At 52.5% G+C, this 12,471-nt stretch overlaps 1 protein-coding gene across 1 annotated transcript; it reads left to right on the top strand.

The window, feature by feature from the left end:
* Window positions 1-276: 276 nt before the first annotated feature.
* LOC104402563 (mitochondrial carrier homolog 1-like) lies at window positions 277-9,154 on the top strand. The gene is made up of 11 exons (XM_010010465.1): window positions 277-463; window positions 1,645-1,751; window positions 2,138-2,215; window positions 2,520-2,577; window positions 3,002-3,053; window positions 3,874-3,933; window positions 7,116-7,209; window positions 7,570-7,617; window positions 7,807-7,874; window positions 8,580-8,655; window positions 9,080-9,154. The coding sequence occupies exons 1-11, from the start codon at window positions 277-279 to the stop codon at window positions 9,152-9,154; spliced, it is 903 nt and encodes a 300-aa protein (XP_010008767.1).
* Window positions 9,155-12,471: the final 3,317 nt, after the last annotated feature.

The raw sequence follows: 12,471 nt of genomic DNA, 5'->3' as shown, positions 1-12,471 counted from the left end.
GGGATGGGGACCCCTGTACGGTGGGGACACCCTTATAGCAGGGGGTTGGGACCCCCTCATATGATGGGATGGGGACACGGTGTCCAGTGGGGGTCCCTATAAAAACAGGGGGGATGAGGATACCCTCTGCACTGGGGATGGAAAATGCCCGTGTGAAGGGTGGCCTGAGACCTTCTGTAATAGGGACCCCACGGAATGAGAGGCTCGGCTCGAGGACAGTGGGAAAGGGACTGCCAGTGCCACGGGATCCCCGTTTATCTGAGGGTGACAGTGAGAATGGGGCCCTTTGGCAGCTCACAGATGCTGGGATTGAGGCCGCATGGCTTCAGGAGCTTTGGGAATGCCAGACAGGAACCTGCTCATAGGGTTTCTCTGCAGGTCGGGCATGAGCCACTACCTCCAACCATTGGAAGAAATGTGCTGGGAAGGAAAGTCCTTTACCTGCCCGGCTTCTTCACCTATGGTGAGCAAACATCCCTCGCTGCCAGCTCAAGGTCCTGCCTAAATCCAGGGCAGGGAGCTGCTGACCCCAGGCAGCACTCCCACATCCCCACTGGGATCATCCCGAGGCTGCAGCAAGACATAAACCCCAACAACTAGTTGCAAGGCAAAGATGTACCTACCTGTTGTTGGGGTCAAGAAGGTGGTGGCGCTGGCGTTGGTGCTTCATCCCCTTCCCGTGGCACGTTGCTCTGAGTTTACACCGTAGCAGAGGGGTTGGTGGGGGTTTAGGTGGGGCAGGTTTGTTGGTGGAGGGTTTGGTGTGTGTTAGAGACAGCAAAGCGCCTGCCTTTGCTACCAAACAGCCCTGCAATAACTTGCCCCCCTGCCCTGCTCGTTTGTGTTGTAGATGGAGCCCTAAATGGACAGAAATCCCAAGAAAAGGGGAAGGTAATATGTTTAGAAGGAAAAAAAGTGACTGTTTTTCTCTCTTTGTGGCTGGAGCAGCACGGGAGAGGCGGGTGAATGCTCTGTGACCTCGGGGGTTGCTTTCCCAGTGGGTTTGCTGTGGGGAAGGGCAGCACATGGTCCTGAAAGCCAGGTTGGGCTGATCCCAAACCCATCCTGGGACACCCAGGGCTGGCAGCACTCTGATGCTGCCCTTTGGAATATGCATTTTCCAAAGGGATGGGTGATAGAGATGTGCAGATCTTAGCTTGGGACAGCAGAGGATGGGGGGCAAGAGCAGTACTCACAAGAATGCAGTGGATTGTGTTGCACCTTGTTATGTCAGGGGGAAACTGGGACCTGTTGTTTCGGCTGGAGACCTGAGGAAGTTTGCCTGGGAGAAGGTGGTGGGGCAGGAGCTGAAGGTGGGTTTGTGAAATCCATGTCAACCCCCAGGGTGGAGGAGGGAGGAGGTGGCACCACACAACACATGAGATGATCCCTCCCTGCCCTGCTCCAGTCCAACCCACCTTGTGGCCCTTCCAGGTGAGCAGAAGAGTCAAAAGATGAGAAGTAGCCCAAAATACTGAAGCTGTCCTTCCAGATTAGATAGATGACAGGGAATACTTAAGGATTCTTTGCATCCTATGTGAAGTTTAGGCCTGTTACACTAAATCACTACAATGTGGTTTTGGCTGGAGGTCTTTGGGGGGCTCTTGCTCCCAGCTGACAGCAGCCTGGTGTTTTCTTACCCAGCCAGACACATTGTGGAAGTGGATGGAAAGAGAGGCCTCTTCCGTGGTCTTACTCCTCGCCTCATCTCAAGCACTTTATCAACCATCACCAGGGGGAGTGTGAAGAAGGTAAAGGTCAGCTCCTCTCTCCATAAATCAGCTTGCTGGGGTGGCTGGTGCTACTGCAGGGGGCCTGTGTGTGCCTGCCCCCAGCGATGACTGCACATGGAGGACTAAAAGGCCCAAATCTCTCCTAAGGGCTCAGAATACTCCTCCAGGACAGGAGAACAGTGCCCCTATCCCCCAAACTTCCTTTTAAACCTGTGTAATTCCAACAACACTTCTCTTCCCCCGTTTTACTTTCCATCCTTCCTTCTCCTGTGCTCCCTTTTGCCTGTTTTTCTCCTCCCATCTAGAGCACAACTGCTCTTGGTTTCCTCCTGTCCTCAAACATTGAGGGTTTGTGGGTCAGTGTCTCCTTCAGTTTTGACCATGTTTCTTCTCTCTTCACTCAGGCCTTTCCACTGGAAGACATGGAGCATGTTTCCAACAAGGATGATGTGAAGACCTCCCTTAGGAAAGTGGTGAAAGAGGTGAGGAGGGGATATTGCATCTTCATGGGTGATCAGGGAGATCACAGTGTTGTGCCTGGAGAGCAGAGGAAGCTTAAACTGTGGGCAGAATTACTTGGAGAGAACCTCTGGGTGAGAAGGGTTTGGGATTTAGTAGCCACCCTGTGTCCAGCTATGAAATATTCCATAGGAATAGAGGTCTGCTATGAACAATAGATTTCAAAAGGGGACCCAAAATGGGTTTCCCTGTGCTGAGGGAAAAGCCTGATCTGTGCTTGTGGAGCAGTGCAGCTTTTCATACTGCTGTGGGTTTGTTTCTTCCCAGACCTCCCATGAGATGATGATGCAGTGCATGTCCCGCGTTGTCTCACATCCGCTGCACGGTGAGTCCTGTCCCCCTGCCTGGCAGCTCTCTCTGGACTGGGGATCACCCCAAAACCCCGATTACTTCATGTGCTTCTCTATCATAAATGGCTTAGTATGAAACCACAGAGCAGATACAGGTCTTAGGGTGACTGACGCTTGGGTTGGCCTTCAAGGACTAACCCAGCAGAGCAGTGAGGAGCACCATTCATTCATCCAAGAGCTCACCATATAGATTCCATTTGGATTAGGGCCAGAAATCCCTCCCATCACCTACAGTACCAGGGAGGTCACCAGTTTCTAATGAGGACCACTGAGAGGAGCTGGAGGTGACACAACTGGAGGGAAAGGAGGGCAGAAGAGTCAGGCTGTATTTTCCTTCACATCCATTGCAACCCAAACAGGATTTGTTTCTTTGCCAGCCCTGTGTTTCTCTCCTCCTAGTGATCTCTATGCGCTGCATGGTCCAGTTCATAGGCCGGGAAGTCAAGTACAGGTGAGTGGCTGCAGCTCTGAAGGGTTTGGGCACACACAAACATAAGTCTGGGAGTCAGCAGTGCCAGATGCTCCGTGCAGTGAGGGATGTGGCAACCCAGGAGGCTTGGGAGACCAGAAAGTGAATCCGAGCTGTGCTTAGAGGGTGGGTAACTGCAGGGTGAAGGGACAGGGGAAGGCTGGGCTCTGTCCCCAGCGTGCCTTGGTTCTGCCTTGTGCCCATGGGGGTTTTGGTGGCTGTAACACACGTGTCTCATCACGCAGTGAGTCTCCTGCCTTCTTGCTTCAGGTGTTAATAGAAAGAGAAGCCAGCAGGGAGGCAGAGTAGGTAACACAAGACATTGCTGAAGCCCTGCAAGAATTTTCCAAGCCTTTTTCAGTAATACTTGCCTCTCTGTAGGGCAAAACTACACATGCAGCCACATGAAAGCGTGCTGGACACCACTACAGCTAACCCATGACAGCCAGCGTGAGTTTCCAGAGACAGCACAGGGTTCTTGGGCCGAGAATCAGCCAAATCAAAGCATGTGATGTGCTGTGGCTGCAGCACGTGCATCCACTCACGCAAAGCCAAGCAGAGCTCTTCTAGCTTCAGCATTTGAGTGGTTGTCAGCAAGTTGAGCGTTGTCCTGGGCAGACCTGACCCTCCTTCATAGGTGGAGGAGAAGCAGCAAGAACAGAGCTGCAGAGCCACACTGCAGTGCTGGCGCAGTGGCTGGGGTGACACTCCTCTGGCTGGTGGCTGCAGAACTCCTGTGAAGCTGCACAGGACAGAGATAGAGCAACCCTGGACACTTACAGCTCTTTTCCTTCCTTTACAGTGGTGTGTTCAGTGCCATTGGCAGGATACTTAAGGAAGAAGGGATCCTGGGATTCTTTGTGTACGTGAGTTGTTGTTTCAGTACCTTCTCCTGTAGTCCAGAGGCACCAGTGGCTCTACCAACTTCAGTTTGGGTGGTGCTGAGCTCCAGAACCTTGCCCGACTCTGGGACTCTCATCACTCCCATGAACACAGATTAAATCTGTGACTTTGACAGCGTTCCAGCTTGACCATTAAGTTTGCCCCAGATTTTATCTTCACTCAAACCTTCAGAGTCCAGAGAAACCCAGTATTTTTTTCATACCTTTCTCTTTTTCCCTTGATGCTTCTTTATGTTTCAGTGAAGGGGCATTTAAAGCATTTGTTTGTGCAACAGGCACCAAGGTCAAGTGCAACAATGAGACCCCTTGTTGAAATAAAAGCCAGGGGCTGGCTAAGAAGCACATTCCTTGAGGAGCGCCATGGGTGCTTGTGATGAGCCTGGTTGCCTCTACAGCAGGAGCATGATGCTGCCCAGCTTAGTGGCACCGCTGTCTGGACCACAAGGAGCTGAAAGGTGCTTCCAACTGTATATGAAGTGTGGTGGTGAATTGGTGGCATCACTGAAGTGGAATTCTTGTGGACACCTTTTTCCTTGAACCCTTATTTAATGCTTTTTTGCCTTTTTTTCCCCATCTATATAAAAGCAGAACCACATGCTGCCTCTGCTCCCAGTGGGGAGGTAACTCGCCTTAGTATGTCAGCAATAGTAAAGGCAGCTCTGACATTTCAGGAGGGGATTTCAGGCCTGATGCCTTTGGCTCTGCAGTCACAAAATCTGGGCCTCCACATAAAACATAAATGCATCAGGGAGAGGCAAGCAATCATGGCGGTATCACCTATGGTCCCCTTATCCCCAAGGGGAAAGGGCCTGAGGCCTGCAGAGCTCCCATCAGTTTGAGTGTCACTACATCCTCCTTTTGCAGCCCACAGCCTCTGCTGGGCTGTGCAGCCCCAGATCTCCATTAAATACAGGTTCCTCTGGGATGTTCCCTGTGTGTGGGGCACAGCCAGAGCAGGCTGCAATCCTCCTTCCCTTTCACCTCCTGAGGAATAAACGTGAAAGGAACCGCTGCATTCCCTTCCATCCACATAAAATAAACACTGGTGGGAGCCTAATTAAACTTAATAGTTCACAGGAAAGGCTTTAACACAACCCAAAATGTCTCAGGAGGGCTCTGAAGTTATACGTGCTCTACTTCCCCACTAGGAAATCACACTGCTGGGAAGGGAGCACAAACTGCATCTGTAGAACCAAACTGCTGCTTTCCTGCTCTCCAGTCCTCTGGAGAGCCTCCCATTGCAATCCAAACACATCCTCTCCCTTAAAAATTATTGCTCCCTTAAAATCATTAAAATCACTTGTTTCTGGTGGCCTTACAACCTCTGTGCAGCACCAACAGGGGCATGCTCTGGATGTGTGCCTGGCTAGAGATAGACACTTTCAGGGGATGAGCATATCTCCTTCCCGTCGTATCTGCAGCAGTCTCCTGCCTGCCAGCAGGCTGGAAGGATGTTCCCTGGGCTCCAGAACTGCTTTGCATGATCAGCTTGAAGATGACTTGTCCCAGCTCCCTGACACTGGGGTTTCTCCTTCTGGGTCACAGCACTGTACATCACACAGCCTTCCTCATCTGCCTGCTCCTGTTCTAGCTTTTAATGGCTTCTCCCTTACAAATATTCCTGTCCACATCCCCTTGGACTTCTCACCAGGCTTGAGATGTAGCACAAAGGAATTTGGGTTTTTAAGCCCCTTTCTGCACCTCTCAGAGCCCTGGTCTCCAGTCATCCTAGAAGCTTGGCCCAGCATCCATTGTTACTTGGGTGATGGAAGAGGGATGGATCCTCATTGCACGTGGAACAAAAGATGTGATTCTCTACCAACAGATGGGTGAGGTTTTCCTTACATGGCTGCCATGGCCCAGCCTCTGTTTCGGGGCTTTATTAAGCCCCTGTTGTATCTGCAGCAGCTCAGGAGTGTGCTTCAGACCTGACTTTGAGTTAGAGAAAGGATTTTTTTTTCCCCAAAGGCTGAAAGCTAAACACAAAGCAGACCATCTCCTTGGGACCAGAGAGCTTTGATTTCCTTGTCCTGCCTGCTGCTCTCATCTATCACATCTTCAAAGCCAGCAGCTCTTCTGTTAAAGACTTCTGCTGTGCCCAGCCTGAGACGTGCGCTGCATCTCCAGAGCTGCTGGGGCCTTGACAATATACAGCTTGTCTCCAAAAAGCATAAACCCCAACACCAAGCAAGCAGCAGGCTGGAGCAGAGCGTGCAGTCCCAGCTGTGCTGCTGCAGGAAACGAGACTGGTCCCCTGCTCCAAATGGGCAGCACCATGTTTGGGAAGAAAGGAATGACTCGGACTTGTGTGCTTGGAGGTGGCTTTTCCCAGCCCAGCAAACACTCAGGTGGCCCAACAGAACCTGGGGGCATTTTCAGAATTGTCTGAACACATCTGCTGGTTAAACACAGCTTTAACCTACACCTGGATCCTTTTGCAGTGGAACAGCCACAGAGCCAAAGCAGCAGGCCCTATGCTCGATGCCTGCAGTGGTGCAGCAGATGCTGGGGAAGGGCTGACCTGGAGAAACCCTCTGAACTGTTCTGTAATGTTTTAGTGGCATTTCCTGCAGGAGCTGGGGATGCTCGTGCTGCTGTGAGCCCTGTCTCTGTGTGGATGAGGCAGAAACCAAAGCAGCCATGCTCCCAGGGGGCATCAGAGGGACTGGGGTGCTGCCCCCTGTTAATCCCACTTTGCAGTAGTGGGTTTTGCAGGAACAGTCCCCCTCATTTTCATTTCTAAAAGGAGGAAGAGTCCACAGAGATGAACTTCTCATTCTGCATCCAGAGGAGCATCTGTAAAACAGACTTAATAGATCCACTTCGTCTGTGTCTCACTTGGGTTTCAGAGCAGGAGTTGGCCAAGGAGGCATTTGGGGTAGATAAAGGGGACTTGGCTGAGTTGTGCCTGAATGGCAGATCCCAAACTTCCTACTCCAGAGCATCCCCTGGCTAGAGCAGCTGCAGCACATGTAGGACCATGTTTGAAGGCCTGGAGGGCTCTTCCTTTCTCTTCCTCCCAAAGTAAAGTTGCATTCTGGGGGAGTGGGGTTCCTCTGTGCTGGTGGAGGGAGGGCTGAGCACCTCAGAAGGCAGCACTTGGACCCTTCTGCACCTCACCCCCGTCTTCTCACCCTTGCAGCGGTTTAGTCCCTCACGTCCTGGGGGATGTCATCTTCCTCTGGTGCTGCAACCTCCTGGCTCACTTCATCAACACCTACGCCGTGGATGATAACGTGAGTGCAAGTGCCCAGTGGAGGGGTTGGGAGGCCCGTAGCAAACTGCTGCAGTTGGAAGGAGTTAATGGGAAGTGGGGGTTCATTTAATGCAGACACTGGGCTTTGAATGAAGCCCTGTGAAAGTGCTGAGGTGCTGCGTCTGCTCAGGGCTGTTTCAGATGCAGTTTAGGAGGAATCAGCTTTGATAGCAAACGTCTTCGCTGATTCCCAGCTGGGATGTAGTGTGATTACTGTGGCTTTCCCCCTTGTTCCCCTGCCCCATGCTCTTTGTCTGAGGCTCAGAGGGATGTCACCTAGTGACAGTGGCAGCCTGGTATCACCCGTCTCCTCCACAATCCCTTTGGTTTCTCTTTGCAGTTCAGCCAGGCATCAGTGATCCGGAGCTACACCAAGTTCGTGATAGGGGTATGTAGGCAACTGCTGTGTCCTTTCTCCTCTTCCTGCCATCTGTGGGGCGAGAGCTCATGGTCTGGGGCAGAGACTGGTCTGTCCTTTATATCCAAATGAAGAGAACTTTGCTAACATGCCAAAGCTGGGAACAGCTTTTCTGACACGGTGAACATTAGAGAGGCTACTGGTTTTCTGTGCTTTCAGATCGCTGTGAGCATGCTGACATACCCATTCCTTCTGGTGGGAGATCTCATGGCAGTGAACAACTGTGGGTATGTCCATCAAACTGAGATCTAAGGCTTTCCCTTCCTTTCTTCCAGCCCCTTGTTGGCTGAATCCTCTGCTAACGATCGTAAAGCTTTCATACAGAGCCATAAACTTGATGGCACCTCGCAGAGCCATCTCCTTTCGTGTCCCAGGTTGCTTATAATTTTAGATCAGAGGACAGAGACAAGAGCAGCACAAAAGCTCAAGTGGAGAGAAATAGGGAGAGTTGTGGCGGTGTGGTCCAGTCTGAACTAGACCTGAGGCAGGAGGGATCAAAGGGGCTGTGCTGGGGAGCAGCACAAGGGAAGACAAAGCTGGACACAGCAATGGGTGCAGACAGGAGCAGGAACAAACTGGCTTTCCCAATCCCACTGCTGCAAGACATCTTCTGCATTCATGCTTGTGGGAAGGGGACTGGATCCCAGGTGCTGGTGTGGTGTTTTCCTGGTATCTGCTGGCTCTTGAAGGTGTAGGTACAGTGCATAGCCCTGGATTAATGCATCCAGGTAACACTCCTTGTTTGTACACTCCAGGGGTAATTAAATTACATGATCTGTTGCATTGTAAATAATGAGCTGGTCATTTGGCTTTCAGCCCAGTATAGACACTGTTTGTGTGTCCTCACTTGCAATGACTGTTCCTCTTGTGTTACCTGTTGGATAATGTGACACCTCCACAGACCACCTCAGCTATTTCTTGTTGCCATGCAGGTTGCGTGCTGGCCTCCCTCCCTATGCTCCTGCATTCACATCCTGGATCCACTGCTGGAGGTATCTCAGTGCTCAGGTGAGGGGCACACGCAGGGCTTGGGGCTCACAGTGCTCCTTCCTGAGGTTCCTGAGCCACATCCTTCTTGTGCTGTAACCTGTCTCCATCCTCCAGCTGTGACACTGGTACCCAGCGTGGCAGTACTGCTCTGCCTGTTACATACCCTGAGCTTGCAGCCTGGAGCCTTTTAGCCAGTGCATTGCGCGCAGCAAAGGAGGGCGACTCTGCCCCTCTCTACCCTTATCCATAGGGGAAAGGCCCAACGCCAGCACCCAAGGGGCTGAAACCCCACTTTCTCCTCTGTAGCACCCCGGAGTACTCAGACCTTGCAGTGGGCATGAGTCGGTCCCTGCTAAACCAGCTGCAGATCTCTGGCCAGGTCCCAGTGTGGCTGCCCTGACCCTGCACTTTCTGTTCTTCTCCTCTTCCTCCTCCTCCCCAGGGGCAGCTGTTCCGTGGCTCCAGCCTGCTCTTCCGCAGAGCTCCCATCCCAGCCGCCTGCTTCCCCATCGACTGACTCCTGGGCTGGGAGAGGTGATGAACTTGGAGTCCTCAAGAAACCCTGAGCTTGATTTATGTATAGTTTTAGTTTTTGATCCAAACTCCATGGTGCCAGAACAAGACACCTCCTCTCCAGTAAGGCCAGCACCAAACTGGCTTCTGGACATCTTGCTTCAGGCTCCAGCTGGACCAAATCTCCATCCTCATGGCTGTTTCAACCAGGATGTGCAGCAGAGAGCAGAAGAATGTTGACTTGTCTCTTTGGTCCAGTTTGTGGCTCTGGAAGTCTGGGAAACCAGGAAATGCCCAGATACTAAAAGAGGGACAAAAGACTGCTTCATTCTGCCTGAGCTGGGGAGCAGCAGGAGACCCAGGGTCTCCTTGCTGGGGAGGCTACAGCAGCTGACCAGCTTCCTGCCTCTTCTCCTCTGGAGAGGGCAAACGTTGGCATGGCTCATCCTGGGCAACCTGTATTTGAGGTTTTGAGGGTACCTGAACAGTAGGAAGCTCACCACCTCCCAAGGTGTGAAAGGGAAATTGGAGTATCAAAACAGAAGAGAGAAACAAGTCCCAGTACAAAGAACAGCACAGTCCCAAAGGGACAGGCACAGCTCGGCTCTGGAGTGGTGTTGGGTCTTGGACATGGAGAGAGCGCTGAGAGGGCTGTGTGCTGTGATGGCAGCTGCCTTGGGAAGGCTTTTCGCAGCAGGATGGGCTGATGTACATAGGATTCACCCCACAGAGCTGCTGGGTTTGTGTTTTCCAGGGGAGATGGGGCCTGGTGGCACTGCCACGGGGGTACCACAGGAGCATCTCCCAGCCGTCAGCACCATGAGCCCCAGCATCGCTGCTGCACTGATGGACTTGGAGCTGCACGTTGTGGTGCTGAGCTGCTGCCTGGCTCTGTCCTGCTTGTGGTTACACTGAAGGGTTCTCCCCGCAGGAGCAGCACTTGGTCCAGGGCTGGAATAAAGGAACAAACCTTGAGCTGGCCAAAGGCTTGCAAGGCACCAGGATCAAGGGCTCCTTGTGCACATGTTTGGTTCTTCCATAGCAGCACTGGTGGCAGCAGGGAGGGATTTATCCTCAGCTCTCCAGACAAGAGGGTTATTTGCACCAGTCTGTGCTGTCACAGCAGCCAGGCTGATTCCCCCGTTTGGTTCCCCCACGAAGCAGTCTTTTGCACAGAGGTGTTGCTGCACTCCCTGTGGGGAGGCTTTGGTCCCCGAGCAGGTTGCTGTGTGGGGTCACATCTCCTTATCCTCTGGGACCCCAACCTGCTGTGGCACAGGGGTTTCCCTGCATCAGACGGGTTTGATCCACGCCTCCCAGCCAGGGCTTGTGGGACAGTGCTGGGACCAGCAGCCCCAACCCAGCTCCTTTTGGTGTTGTGAAGTGGGTCCTGACTTTTCTCCCTTCCTTCCAAACAGTTTGTGTTACGGTAACAAGAGTTAAATAATGCATGGTCCTGTTCCCTAACACCAGAGATGATTTCAAAGAGGATTTAACTATGCTCCAAAATACAGCTATAAAACAACTAACTTGGGTGTTTCTTTTTATTAAAATTGTTATTTTTTCTGCATAACAGGCTCGCTCCCTCTGGGAAGGTTTGAGACAGCCACTTCCTTCAGTTTCTTCCCCAAAGCAGGGGCTAATCCAACTTGTGGCAAACTCAGATTCCCTGTGAGCTTCCATAGCTCTGTGGAAGTTGGTGGGCTTAGGCTGAGCAAATGGCACTGAGTGCACCCAGACATGAAAGCAGGTATTTGGAGTTTAGAATTACAGATTCCCAGAGTGGTTTGGGTTGGAAGGGACCTTAAAGCTCATCCAGTTCCAACCCTCTGCCACGGGCAGGGACACCTTCCACTAGAGCAGGTTGCTCCAAGCCCCTGTGTCCAACCTGGCCTTGAACACTGCCAGGGATGGGGCAGCCACAGCTTCTCTGGGCACCCTGTGCCAGCGCCTCAGCACCCTCACAGGGAAGAGCTTTCAACCCTGAGCTGATGGAGACCCCCTTGGTAGCTCAGCTGCTCCATCCCCCCAGGCACCTCAACCCCTGGATCCTCACCCAGTGACCTTTTATCACAGCTGGTTTCTTGCCTACCCCAGCACTGGGCATTGCATCTCCCAGAACACCCAACACCACCGGAGGAACATACAGGAGCCTTCACCCTCAAAGTTAAGGCCACCTTCTGCTGGTCAAACACTGGTAAAACCTCCTACACCCTATACACAGCCTGGCTGCAGCCACTGCAATGTAAAGGGCAATTTCCTTTCCTTTGAGGAATTGACTTCAGGGATTTAACTAAACCTGCACCAGAGCAAGCATCCTGCCAGCAATTTCTGCTGAGTTCACTGGGACCCACAAACTTCGCTGGAAACACATCACTTGAATAGAGTTTTTGGTCACTTTAAATGAAACCCACGTTTCAAGGCTTTCAGAGCACTGCCTTAGCTTGAAGTAGCAGCTGCCATTTATAGAAAGATTAAATATTTCCTTACCTCCTCCCATTTCTATCCCTGGTTCTTCTCATCTGATGCTTCCTTTGAGGTGTTACACTGTGGGGACTGTGTTTGCACCAGGAGCAAAGAAGCCAACCCAAACCCTGACTGCACACTCTCCTCCCTTAAATTGCTGCCTCATTATTGGGTGCCTGGCCCTGCAGCTGGTTGTCATGTAGCTGATGAGGCCCTGCTCCCATAGGAGATGAGATCTAGGGTGAAACTTGTGGTTGGGAGAACAAACCAAGGGTTATGGGAGGAGGTTTGGGCCCAGCGCCTGGGTTGGAGCCAGGGATTTCACCCCCAACAGCCCCAGTGCTCCCCTGTCAGCCCAGGAAACAGAGTTGGGTTTAAATATTGACTTTCTCCTGCACAAAGGAGGGCTGGGTGGAGGTTGCTGCCAGCCTGGGCCTGTGTGGGTTTATCAGCCTTCAGCGCAAAACGGAGATCGCCGGGACTTTGGCCTCATCTGCTCCCAGCTGCTGGGGGAGAAGGGAGGCAGCCGGGAGAGGGAAGCTCAGGTCAAGGCTTCCCTGTCCGTGTGCCAGGTCTGGACACTTGGATCTGGTGGGATTTGTGTGCTGGTGAAGCCTTTGTGCCCAGGGAAAGCACAGCTGAGCTCGGACCGATTGCATTGTCCTTCCCTTTCCCCATGCAGAACCGTCCTGCTAAAGAGCTCTCAGTTAACCCCAAACCCCCACCCGGCCACGCTGCCCTTCCCGCTGCGGAGCCGGGCAGAAGAGCAGCCCAGCAAAGCTCTCCCAGTGACTGCACAGTGCCCATCACCCTGGTTTCTGGTCAGCAGGTAGGCCAGGGCCTGCCAGCTCCCCC

The sequence above is a fragment of the Nestor notabilis genome, unplaced genomic scaffold (genome assembly GCF_000696875.1).
Source record: "Nestor notabilis isolate BGI_N333 unplaced genomic scaffold, ASM69687v1 scaffold20542, whole genome shotgun sequence".
Classification (NCBI taxonomy): Eukaryota; Metazoa; Chordata; class Aves; order Psittaciformes; family Psittacidae; genus Nestor; species Nestor notabilis.
Note: the sequence above shows the minus strand (reverse complement) of the source record. Positions and strands in the feature narration are given on the sequence as shown.